The sequence below is a fragment of the Labeo rohita genome, chromosome 18, assembly GCF_022985175.1.
Source record: "Labeo rohita strain BAU-BD-2019 chromosome 18, IGBB_LRoh.1.0, whole genome shotgun sequence".
Classification (NCBI taxonomy): Eukaryota; Metazoa; Chordata; class Actinopteri; order Cypriniformes; family Cyprinidae; genus Labeo; species Labeo rohita.
Genome location: NC_066886.1, coordinates 10,975,071 through 10,987,300, shown reverse-complemented (window position 1 = coordinate 10,987,300; position 12,230 = coordinate 10,975,071). Strand labels below are relative to the sequence as shown.

Here is a 12,230-nt window from a genome sequence, read left to right as displayed (position 1 = left end):
AAAGGTTTAGTGTTTTTTTTTAATGAGAAAAAAAAAACAAAAAACAAAAACGTATTGACCCCAGACGTTTCACTGGTATTGTACAGATTCTGACAAATCAAACTGTGGTCTTTTATGCTGACAATAGGAGCTTTTCTGATTCCGTAGACCATATTTCTGCATATGAATGAAAGTGTTTAAAAAAAAAAGAAAAAAAAGAAAGAAATTAATCAGACTTAATCTGATACCAGGTTCCCATAGTTAACGAAACCCATCAGGGAATATTAAAATCATGATTTGAAGGCCCGGAAAAGCCATATAAATTTAATACAATCATAAGAAGTCATGCTAATTTCTGTAGTGAATATATTTGTGCTTAGCTCTGAAATATTTAATTGGGTGAAAAAATCCGTTAAAATCCATTCATTATTAGATAGAAAACTCATGGAAATGGACTTTTCCCTCCTTTCATCCATGTGAATGTGAGAGATTTTTTTTTTTTTATGTAATGACTTGAAATATTCTTTTTTGTATACGTGTTATGACAAAAATAGAAAGACCGTATCAGCGCAAGTGTAAATAGATGTCAGTAGTGTTTTGGCTGTACTTTTCTCCACTACAGGAAGGCTCTGATAAATTAGTGAGAGCCGGTTTGTTGATCTGTACTTGCCGGGGTAGTTTTTCTCTCAAAGGGGCATGAGAAATACCCTCAGATGCGCCATTCATCTCTATGGCGACCCGACCGGCTTGTAACCTTAGAGATATCGTTGCCGACAATCGCACCTGCCCTCTGTGGACACAAAGAACAATTTCCAGAGGAGGGGTAAAATCAGATTTCTCCCCTGTTCGGTGAATCCATCTCTGTGTTTTTATACCCCCATTCTTCCTCTCTCTTTCAGTCTCCAGCCCTATCACCTCTCCTTGACCATTATCTGGCAGACAGCTCCTGCTCATTAAGGAGTTAATTTTCTTCTCTCTATCTCTGATTAGTATAGTTGAACCTAAAGCACTGTGAATTCTTTAAATTTTTCCCTCCGTGTTATCAAAAAGAGAAAAAGGGGAATGGGGGATATTTAATCGTTTAAGTAGTCTTCCTGGGGAACTGCTGCTGCCGTTTCTGTTTTTTTTTTTTTTCCCTCCTTCCCTCTTCCCAGCAATGTAAAGAAATCCTGCCGAAGCCGCCCAGCTCAGTAATTCAGTTTTTAAAGCATGAAAAAAAAAACGACTTGATGAAATTCCACTATCAGCTCCGAACCAATATGCAAAATATCTCGCTGGAAATCAAATAGCTATTATGTTTTCATTTCCACGTCGGCGTATTTGCTTAATGAAGAGGAGACAGATCAGACCGGTAGAGTCTGCAGGAGGCGATAACCGGGAACGGCTCGCAGCTATCCACACAGAGTGACGCTCCCAGTCAGAGAGAGAGAGAGAGAGAGAGAGAGAGAAAGAAAGAAAGGAGAGAGTAATGGGGAAAGGAAAGAGGCGAGAGAAAAGGTACAGACAGTAACGTGATGGAGGGATGTAAGCGTAGAGTGAGAGAAGAAGATAAGGAAATCGAGGGATGTCTTTAAAATGTGCCTCTTTGCAGTGTCCTGGGCTCACGGCTGTTTGATGTTTGACAACCTGCTGACAAATCCACGGCGAGGATCAGTCAGGCCCGTTTGAAGTGCTCCGCTGCCCAGCGCACATGAATATCATCGCCTCACATTATCACCTTACAATAATCAGTCATTATCATAAGTATTATAATCACTCACTCGTGTGATTTGACTGATGGAAATGAGAACAGTATCTTCCTGCGCTGTTTACTCTTTTTATTTCATTATTAACGAGCCTCGTCAAGTATAACTATATTATTTGTTCTGTGCTCGTGCTCTGTCTTAAGAGTTTTTGCTTAATTATTCTTCTTTGTTCTTAGTCTTTATGTTCATCCTTTGGCAAATACAAAAGATATTGTGTAAATATACTGTGGTTCTAGCGGTGTTTTATTTATACGCCTCTCTCTCTCTTTTCAATTTTGATTTGATTTTAAAGGAATATTACATGATGTTATACAAATACTACATACATCCTAAATATATTCAGTTTCGTTGTATATAGAAAAGCAGCATAAACATTTATTTGTTTATTTTTTGCACAGAATATGTGACCCTTGATCTCAAAACCAGTCGTAAGTACATTGTATGGGTCAAAATTATCATTATCGATTTTTCTTTTATGACAAAATCATTAGGGTATTAAGTAAAGATCATGTTCCATGAAGATATTTAGTAAATTTTTTACCATAAATGTATCAAAACGTATTTTTTAATTGGTAATATGCATTGGTAAGAACTCTGGACAACTATAAATTGTCAATATTTCTCAAAATTATTTATTTATTTTTTTTTTTGCGTTCTCAGATTCCAGATTTTCAGATAGTTATATCTCAGCCAAATATTGTTCTATCCTAACAAACTATACATCAATGGAAAAATTATTTATTCAGCTTTCAGATGTTTAAAAAAAATTGACCCTTATGCCTGGTTTTGTGGTCCAGGGTCACATATAGCTTCAAAAAACTTGAAATATTTTTATGATGCTATTATCTACTTTCATTGTATATAGTAGAGCAGCATGAACATTTATACAAACATCTTTTTTTCTGTTTTCCTCTTTTTTTTTCTTTTGTTTTTTGCACAGAATGTGTTTTTGGAACAACGTTTATTAGTGATGAGAAAATATTTTAAATACAATATATATAATTTACTTTTTACTTTATTATTATTATTATTTATTATTTTACTATTTTTATCATCTTTATCATCTTGATTATTTGTTTTCAAATAGTTCTGCACCATGACCAAAAATAAAAACAAAAATCTTCCATGTGTTATTAATAAAAGGTTAAAACACAAATCATGGTTAATAATTTAGTGAAAATAATCAGCAAAATGTTGCTTACAATAATTTTAGATGCAATATAGTCACAAATAAAATGAAATAAAATGAAGGTTTTTGTATCATATATTTGTATCATATATTCACCTTATTTTTGCCGTTTGTAAATTTTAAGGGTCTTGCTTCTGGTCTAGCGTTCAGCTATTTTTAGCTGTACAAAAAGCTTGTTTTGCTGCTTGATATTGCGCATTGCGCCTTATCATATTATTTTAATGTATTATCTTAATTATGAACACACTGGTTTGTAGTGCAAACAGTTTTACCATTTACTGCACATTGTTATTCTTCTTGTTATTTCCGTATAGTGGCTATTGAACCGGAAGTCTCGCCCATACTTTCTATTACATTCGCATAAAAATGAAGGTGGGTAAAAAAACAGTATTGAAAGTCCTAGAGACTTCTTAGTGCAAGCTGTTAATTCAGTACAATGATTAATAATATTGAACCACTGCCTCACTTTAATGCGTCGTGTAAGTGCCAGTTTCTAATTGTACAGTGTGTCTTGTCAGTGACGAGACGCTTATGCCATGCGTCTGAAGTTTTACTGAATGAACACAAGTGCTATTCACTACCTCATTTCACACCGCATGCTGTGTTGGCAGAAACCGAGATGGCGTTTGTCTTGGCAAAGCGAGTGAAAGTCCACTCCTGTACGTCAGCGTGTCCGTAGAGGTCCTGCCAGTGCTGCGCAAGCCCCGAGGCTCCCAGCAGCTTATCTACGGCTCCAGCGATGCCGGTGACACGAGTCCCGTCCAGCCAGGCCTCTGTCTCAGCACTCGACTGGCTCATCAATCATTTCAGCACATTTTCAGCTGGCAGATCAATAGCTCTTTTACCTGTCCGTATATAAACTGATCCGTCTCCTCATCAGCTGAGATCACATTTGCGAAGCCTCCTTTTGATTTATGCGGGATGCTGCGCTTTCAAGTGCCCGGGATCCGGTCTGACTCTTAATTAATATTACTAAGAGTGTTTTAATGCCCTTGGCTCTGATCAATGTGCTTGAAATTATAAGTCAGGTACCGCAGTACTTCCCTTAACACTCACACACACACAGGGACTCTCACCAAAAGCTCCTCGAAGTATCTTCCTTCACAAGTCCCTGATTTCCTGATACAAGCGGTGTTCTTTTTCTGCTGTGTTTGGGCTGTTTGGTAATGTGGTGATTAACGTGAGGGTGAGGAAGTTTGTTCGTTTAATCAGGGCTCAGGTTTGATGTGTTGTCTCTTAGTTTAATCACTGCCGCTAAGCACACTGGTTTGATGTGGACGGAGCCGCTTAATAAAGCCCTATCTCCTCCGCCTTCATCAGCTTTCTCACTTTGTTCTGCCTGTTCGAGTGCCAGTTAGAACTCAAAAGTGAATTTCTTTTTTCTTTTGCTTTGCATAATAGACAGAATGCAGGCTCTTACAATTTAAGCTTTAGTCCATAAACGGACAGAAGGCAAGAAGTTTTACATCATAGCATTTAAATATTATTATTTTACAGGTTTTTAATCTATATATGTGACCCTGGACCACAGAATCAATCTTAAGTAGCACGGGTATATTTGTAGCAATAGCCAAAAATACATTGTATGGGTCAAAATGATCAATTTTTCTTTTATGCGAAATATCATTAGGATATTAAGTAAAGATCATGTTCCACAAAGATATTTTGTAAATTTTCTACTGCAAATATATCAAAATGTAATTTTTGATTAGTAATATGCATTGCTAAGAATGTCATTTGGACAAATTTAAAGGTGATTTTCTCAAAAGTTTTTTGCACCCTCGTATTCCAGATTTTCAAATAGTTGTATCTCGTCAAATATTGTCCTATCCTAACAAACCATACATCAGTGGAAAGCTTATTTATTTTGTGGACCAGGGTCACACATCAGGTATTTATCTTTCGGTATATATCAAAAACAGCTCACGTTTCTATATACAGTCAAACCAAAAATTAAAATTATTCAGATACCAGATTTTTGATACTTGTGGGTGCAGGACACTATAGTTAATTTATGTAAGTGAGGATAGCAAAATAAAGTAAACTGTCACATATTATGCCCAAAAATTCCCAAAACACTTTGACCTGACCAGTGTTTCTTTAATTGCTAATGCAACTTTTTCACACCACAGACTAAACAACAAAGTATTGATGGTTGTGTAAATATTGTCATACCAACAGTTGTCTAAATATTTTTTGGTTGATTGTAATCCGTATCTTTCTATCAAAGTTATCTGACATTATTAAGATGAATTTGTTCTGGCACAATTTAACTCGGAGTTCTTGTCATAATTTATTACCAATTTATTATCTATAGCGAATAAACTGTGATAATGTGAGAAAGGTGTCTGAATAAATTTTGCTTTGACTGTACGTTTTTGAGAGCCAGATTTTTTTCATTAAATTTAGAGCAAATAAAGTTATCTGCTGACATTTTAAGCAATCCGTTTTCTGTGTTCAGTTCTGTGAAAGATACATATTATCCTCGTATAAGATGAAGAGGGCGAGCAGAAACTTTTTCCGCGCCATTTGATGTCTGTAAGCAGCGATGCGTCGATTTATTCATTTAACCAGAGCAGTAATAGGAAAGAAAATCATAATTCAGACTTACATTTAAACACGAAATGTAATTGGAATTTTAAACAGAGGAGGCCCTTTGTACAATTATGATTAAAGGAAAATTAATTGTATGAAAATGTCGCCACAGATATAGAAAATTAGATCTAGCAAGGCCCGGACTACATTCTAAAAATATGGCGTATGGGATCGATCTTTTTTACTTTTCTCTCTCTCACGTCCTTTATTACTAAGGTCCAAATCTAAGTGTGTTAATTTTATCTGAAATTACAGTGAACCATGCAGGCGTGGAAGTCGAAATTAGCCTAAAGATGTTTCATTTACAAAGACAGAAACACTTTGTCAGGGAGCGATTGTTTCCAAGCATTATCTCCGCCTCGTTTTAATTGCTTTGGAAGTGAAATTAACAGAATTAGAAAAATTGCCTTTGCCTTTTTCTACAAGGCTCTTTATTCACGGGTATTGTTGTGTGCTTTGTATAGATTATAGGCCTCTTTGTTCTAGGAAGTGTAAATATATACGCCTCCAGTCACGGCTTTAGCGCCGAACAATCCCCTCTCTGTTCATCACAACTTAATGAAAATTAATTTGCAAAAAACTGTGGTAAAATCCGATTTTCCAACCCCTGGTAATTTTGCTTTAGATGCAGATGCGTCGAATAGTGGGTGTCCTGGTTGAGTTAAGCACGGTGAGAATGTGCTTTGGTGAATTTGTGGGATTTTTCTCCACACAGTAGTTTTGCTCATCTTAAACCTCATTAGAATAACAATACGGACGACGACGGTTGAATTAACATGCAAACTGCTACGGTGTCCACTACAGCAGCCATCACGTATTGCTTTATAATATTCTCAGAGAGCTTATTTTATCATGTAACTCGTTCACTCTAAAGTAAATAAATCATTTTTTAAAGATCAACTAATTAGGTATTTTTTAAAAACACCAACGGTTATCTCACCATGGTTGTGTAAGAAAGTGTAAGATTTTGTTCAACTGCTGGCCAACTGGGAATGTCTTGAGATCTAGAAATCAGTTAATCACCCTGGCCAGTGATACAACACACATGGCGTGTTCATTTACTTCCTTGTGGTCTGAAGCTCTGGGATTTCCAGCCAATTAAAGCTGTAAAAGCCTTGTAGCGAGCAGGTCTGAAATGAATCACAATTTTCTTTCTTAATCATGCACTTCATCAGTTTTTATTTACAGAACACCCTGCTTCCTTTAAGACATTAACACAGGATAAGTTCGCATTATCTAAAGCCTCTCAGTTTTAAAAGGCCTTTTAATTTTCGGACGACTTTTATTTTATATTGCTCTTCTCTTTATGACCCCTCTCTCTTTGTTTTTTTTCTCTGCAGGCTCTATTGGGGATCTTAATGGAGGTGAGGATCCGTCCGACGACGTAAGCATGTCGGGAGAAGAGGGCGGAGCTTCAGACCAGGAGGACTCTGCGGAGTGTGACGGTTCAAGTCCGCCTTCATTTACACCACTTTATAACGAAGGTGAAATGACGCACGCTAAACAGGCTGTTGTATGAAAAGCATCAAAAGCTGCCCAAATGTTCCCAACAGTGTGTTTACGATCTGACATAACCTGTATTGTTTTATGATGAAACAGTTTAATAACTGATGCCTATTGATAACAGTAACAGACACATCTGATCGTCTGGATTGCGTAAAACGAAAATTAACAGATAATTTACTCACCGTCTTCTCATCCAAGATGTTCATGTCTTCCTTTCTTCAATCGATGAGAACATTTTTTTTTTTTTTTTAAGGAAAACATTACAAACGTTTAATTTCTTTACAAAAAAAGGTAAAACAGAGATGTAGGACGATTTTGAAGTTAGAAAATAAGATGGGAGTTTTTTGACCTACTCTAACTGTCTTGAACCATAATACAGAGTTCATGCAGAGCTAGACAAGAATAGCATTTGAGGTTAAGAAGTATATAAATTATAATTTTTTTTTTAAAATGACTGACCGTTTTGTTAGACAAGACCCTTCTTTTTCGGCTGGGATCATTTAGAGCCCTTTGAAGCTGCATTTAAACTGCATTTTGGAAGTTTAAACTTGGGGAAACCATTGAAGTCCACTATATGGAGAGAAAAAAATTATTTACGACTGACGACAGAAAGACATGAATATCTTGGATGACAAGGGGGTGAGTAAATTATCTGTAAAGTTTTGTTCTGGAAGTGAACTTCTCCTGAAGTACAAACCAAAAATTCTCACTGAAAATCCACTATAGCTTTCTAATAAATGTCAATGGACATGTCATTAATCTTTAATGCCGCTATCCAGGCTGACATATTTAACTTGATAGCTACAGAGTTTTCAGCAAACTTGAAATATAGTGTTGAATATGAGTCATTATACTATTTTTCGTGTCATTTTTAACAATAAAATGGATATTTATTAGGGGTGTAGCGATATGATGCGTTGAACTAATCCTATTACATTTGTAAAATAAAAGAGCTTAAAGTGTGTATAAAAGGAGCTTTAAGTGTAAATGTTTTTTAGCCGATTTTTAAACATCGCTGATTGGCCATTGTGTTCACATGCTCAACAGACATGTGGCCAATCACTCAACACTATGGCCAATCAGCGATGTTTAAAAATTGGCTCAACAGCACTCAAATGTGAGTGGGAAATGGACGTTTTTAAAATTTCAATACCGAAAGTACCGAACCCGCTACCGTTTGACAACTCGAAAAGAGGTAAAACTCAAAATTACCTCACAATCAGAACCTGCTTTGTTGAGTACAGTTGCACCGAGAACATTATATTTCACACACTTTAAGCTCTTTTATTTTCCAAATGTATCATTGTAGCCAGTCACAGTCATGTCTGTTGAGCACGTGAACACTATGGCCAATCAGCGATGTTTAAAAATCGTCTCAACAGCGCTCAAATGTGAGCGGGAAATGGACGTTTTCAAAATTTCAGTACCGAAAGTACCGAACCTGGTACCTTTTGACAGCTCTACTCTCTTTTATTCGCTTTTAAATAGCTTGTAAATGCCTGTGCGCATTTTACTTCTACTTTCGAATTAGCGGCAATTCGGCGCCAATTGACAACAACAAAACAGTACGATAAACTCACTTATATTAAGCATAGAATGTTTAATTGATTAACCAAATGAATACAAATACAACATGCTTTAGGCCTAATATAAAATAAGAAAAAACGTACACAGAGTTTTAATATAAAACACTAAAAATCAGCAAACACGTTGGAACCAAATAAATAAGAAACAAATGCTTCCAAAAAATCCAAAGTCAAAAGGCATTCTGTCTAAAATATTTTTAAAGCAGGCACTTTTGTATTTAATTTCTAAGCTAAATTGTTCACCAACTTCTTTCATTTTCACCTCATTCGTCATCTCGACTCACTCTCCCCACGTGATAAATGAAATCCTAAATGTTCAAAGTAACAAAAAAGAATATGATGTTAGTTTTAATAAATTAAAAAAATGTGTAAAAATTCTGAAATTTCTCTAGCATTTTCGTTCTTTTTGCTGTATCAAAAACCTACCGAACCATGACACCACTGTGTTGTATTGAACCAAACCGTGAATTTTGTGAACCGTTACACCCCTAATATTAACATCCACCTTTTTCTTCTACGTGCAAGTAAGCCTACGCTGTAAAAAACAATTTGTTGAGTCAACTTAAAATAATTTGTAACCTGGCTGCCTTAAAATTTTAAGTTCAGTCAACTCAAAACAAGTTTATTCGACTTGAAATTTTAAATTATACTAAGTGACAACTTATTTGAGTTGAATCAACTTAAAATTTTAAGGCAGCGGGGTCACTTACCCATCTGTTAAGGTTAGCAAACACAAATATCTAAGTTGTTACTTAGTACAACTTAACATTTCGAGTTCAAAAAACTTATTTTAGTTGACTGAACTTAAAATTTTAAGGCAGCAGGGTAACAAATTATTTTAAGCCGACTCAACAAATTCTGTTTTTTATTTTTTACAGTGTACAGTTTGATACTTTTGGTTCATTAGCCGCTATAGGAAAATAAGGAGAAGAATAACAACGTGCAGTAAACGGTAAAACAGTGTGTTCATAATTAAGATAATACATTAAAATAATATGATAAGACACACCAGTTTGCAATATCAAGCAGCAAAATGAGCTGTTTTTTACAGCTAAAAATAACTAGACACAGATGAGACCGGAAGCCGGACCTATAAAAGTTACAAATGGACCCACACCCGCTCTTATTGGGAAAAAGGGTGTTTTTCTTTTTCCTTCCTTTTTGGAGCTTGATGTGGTCACTGTGAATTGTCATTACTTGAAGTTTTTTTTTATTATTATTTTTTTTTGATCTTTTATGGAAAAAAATAACAGCATTCTGGTTTGGAATAAGAGAAGAGTGTAAATAATGACAAAACTAATCCTTTATCAAACAACTGTTGAGGAAAACGAAACACTCACTTTCCTCTAAAGAGAGTCGATCATAACCTAAAATTAGATTGTTTTAATACCTGGTTTAGTTTCTGGAAGTGTTACATTGTGTAGACCTAATATAAACACACATTCTATTTTTTTCTTAAATAAGGTAAAATATCTCTGTTTTTGCAGACATTGATGTGTATGGTTGACTTGCATTTGCAGTCCGTTTTTCCAGCCGACGTTTAAGTCATTTATAGTTACAATTTCTGTTTTTCTTCCTTTTTTTTTTTTTTTTTTAATCTGGAAAATTCCTGTTCTTGTGAAATTGGGGACTGAGCAGATAAGGGCTGGTTCGTTGGCTGCTTTTGATAAACGCATGGAAATTCTGTCAGGTGCTAATCGTGCCTAGTTTAGAGATTGCCCTGTTTTGTTTGTGCGAATGTGTGTGTGTGTGTGTGCATTTAGACATGTGGGTATGTGGCATTCACGAGTTCCTATTCGAAGTGATATTTGTCATCCTCCTATTTCCCGGTGTGAAAAGAAGGGTCTGTGTTAACGTGTTTCTTTAGCTCTTTTTTTTTTTTTTTTTTTCTCTATCAATCTCTCGCCCCCACCCCTCGGGGCTCCACTGTTGCCCGGTGCTGCTATTATCAGCCTCTGTAAATCAGCCGTGTTTGACGAACCTGCTCTTTCAACCTGCGATCAATACCAGGTCTTTATCAGGCCAGCAGTGGCTAATAAAGGCAAGCTCCCTTATCCACCATCTGGGAGAGAAAGAGACAGGCGATAACCAACTGATAACTGCTTCAGAAAAACACTCAACCAGTCACAGGACACACAGCGCCGATAACCACCTGTAAAACATAAATATAAACCAAAATACCTAGACCTTTTAATAATCATTAATGGCAGAGCGGCGAGGGGAAGGGTCAGTCCGAAGCGATCCCAAGAAGGATCTGATGAAGTCCTAGTCCGTATCAGCAGAGAAGCTGATAAACCTTAAGTAAAGATGGCTCCGTGTTCCAGAACACCTTTTGTTATCTCAAACTCGGTCAGGAGGTTTGATCGCGGGCCTGATCCGGCTCAAGGCTGAAATAGTTAACCGGACGGAAACGTCTAAGCTAGCCCCGCTTTGGGGCGCCGTGCTGGACTCGGGGATGATACAATTGAGCCCTACAAGAAAAAAGCTTGACCCTGCCACGATGATCTGTTTGGGAGCTCTAAAAAATGAGGCCAGCCAGAAAGAATAGAGCAAGTTGGGTGACTTTGCCCTCCAGGTGTGACAAGGGAAGTTGCTGTTATCAGATGAAAGGAGGTTGTTGGGTTGGGGATGGGGCGTGTGTGTGTTTGCATGTGCTGGTAGACTAAGGAGACTGTCGAGGAGCCAGGATGGTGGCAGCAGTCATCCACCCCACCCTCTTTTCCTGATACCTGCCGTCACTGCTCAGATGATACGGGAGATTATATTGATAATATTAAATGCAATAACTGTGGCTCCAGCTCCTCTCCCCACGCTGAGCGCTGCAGGATAAAATCAATGTGCCATTCAATGTGATTTATAGCTGAAAATAATAGGGCTTCTTAGGCAGGGAGGGAGGCGCGTCACGGGACGGCATGCGCCGGGACGGCTTGAGAATGGCGGTCGGGCCTGGGTGGAATTGTCGGGGTTGACAAGCAGGGCGTGTGCATTTGTGATTTATTTGATGATGAAGATCTAATCTTCAACCTGTTGCATTAATAACAGCAGCTCTGACCTGCGTCACGCGGACGGACATTTATGGCCCGTATCGATCTGCAGCTATCGCTGTTTATCGCCACGGGAATGCAAGGGTAAACATGCCCTTTGTGCACCACAGATGAGCTGTAATCGAGGTGGGGTGAAGGGGGAGGGAGTTGGGGAAGGGGAGAAGACAAGAAGACGAAAAGTGGAGTGTGGGAGAGAACTGGAAGGGAAGTCAGTTTAGTGGCACTCAACCAACGAATGAGAGAGGGAGAGAGAGAGACATTGCTATCAGGTGATCGCTTTGATCAAAGAGAATAACTAATCATTGGCATCAATGTCTGGGAGATCTGTACTCTGTCTTTCACACTGATGAAATAGATCGGCCTTATTAAAAGGAAGACGTTGGCCGTCTGTTGGCAGGGGTTTCCAATTCTCGCTTGGTAAATCAAAAGGGCTCGGGTGTATACTGAGATGTTGTTTCGCTGAATGACACAGGCCTCGCTTTCAGCCACCTTTGATCATCAGAGCAAGACCACACTCATTTGTTGACCATTAGTGAACTGTGCAGCATAAAACATGACAATCAGGATCCAAAAATTGCTGGTCGTT

At 37.4% G+C, this 12,230-nt stretch overlaps 1 protein-coding gene across 1 annotated transcript in view; it reads left to right on the top strand.

Annotated features, from left to right (window-relative positions):
* The window catches only part of zfpm1 (zinc finger protein, FOG family member 1), a 103,971-nt gene that overhangs the window by 45,281 nt on the left and 46,460 nt on the right, over positions 1-12,230 (top strand). The window contains exon 2 of the mRNA XM_051134838.1: positions 6,849-6,992. Within this exon, the coding sequence (XP_050990795.1) occupies positions 6,849-6,992 (144 nt within the window). The remainder of the gene's footprint in view (positions 1-6,848; positions 6,993-12,230) is intronic.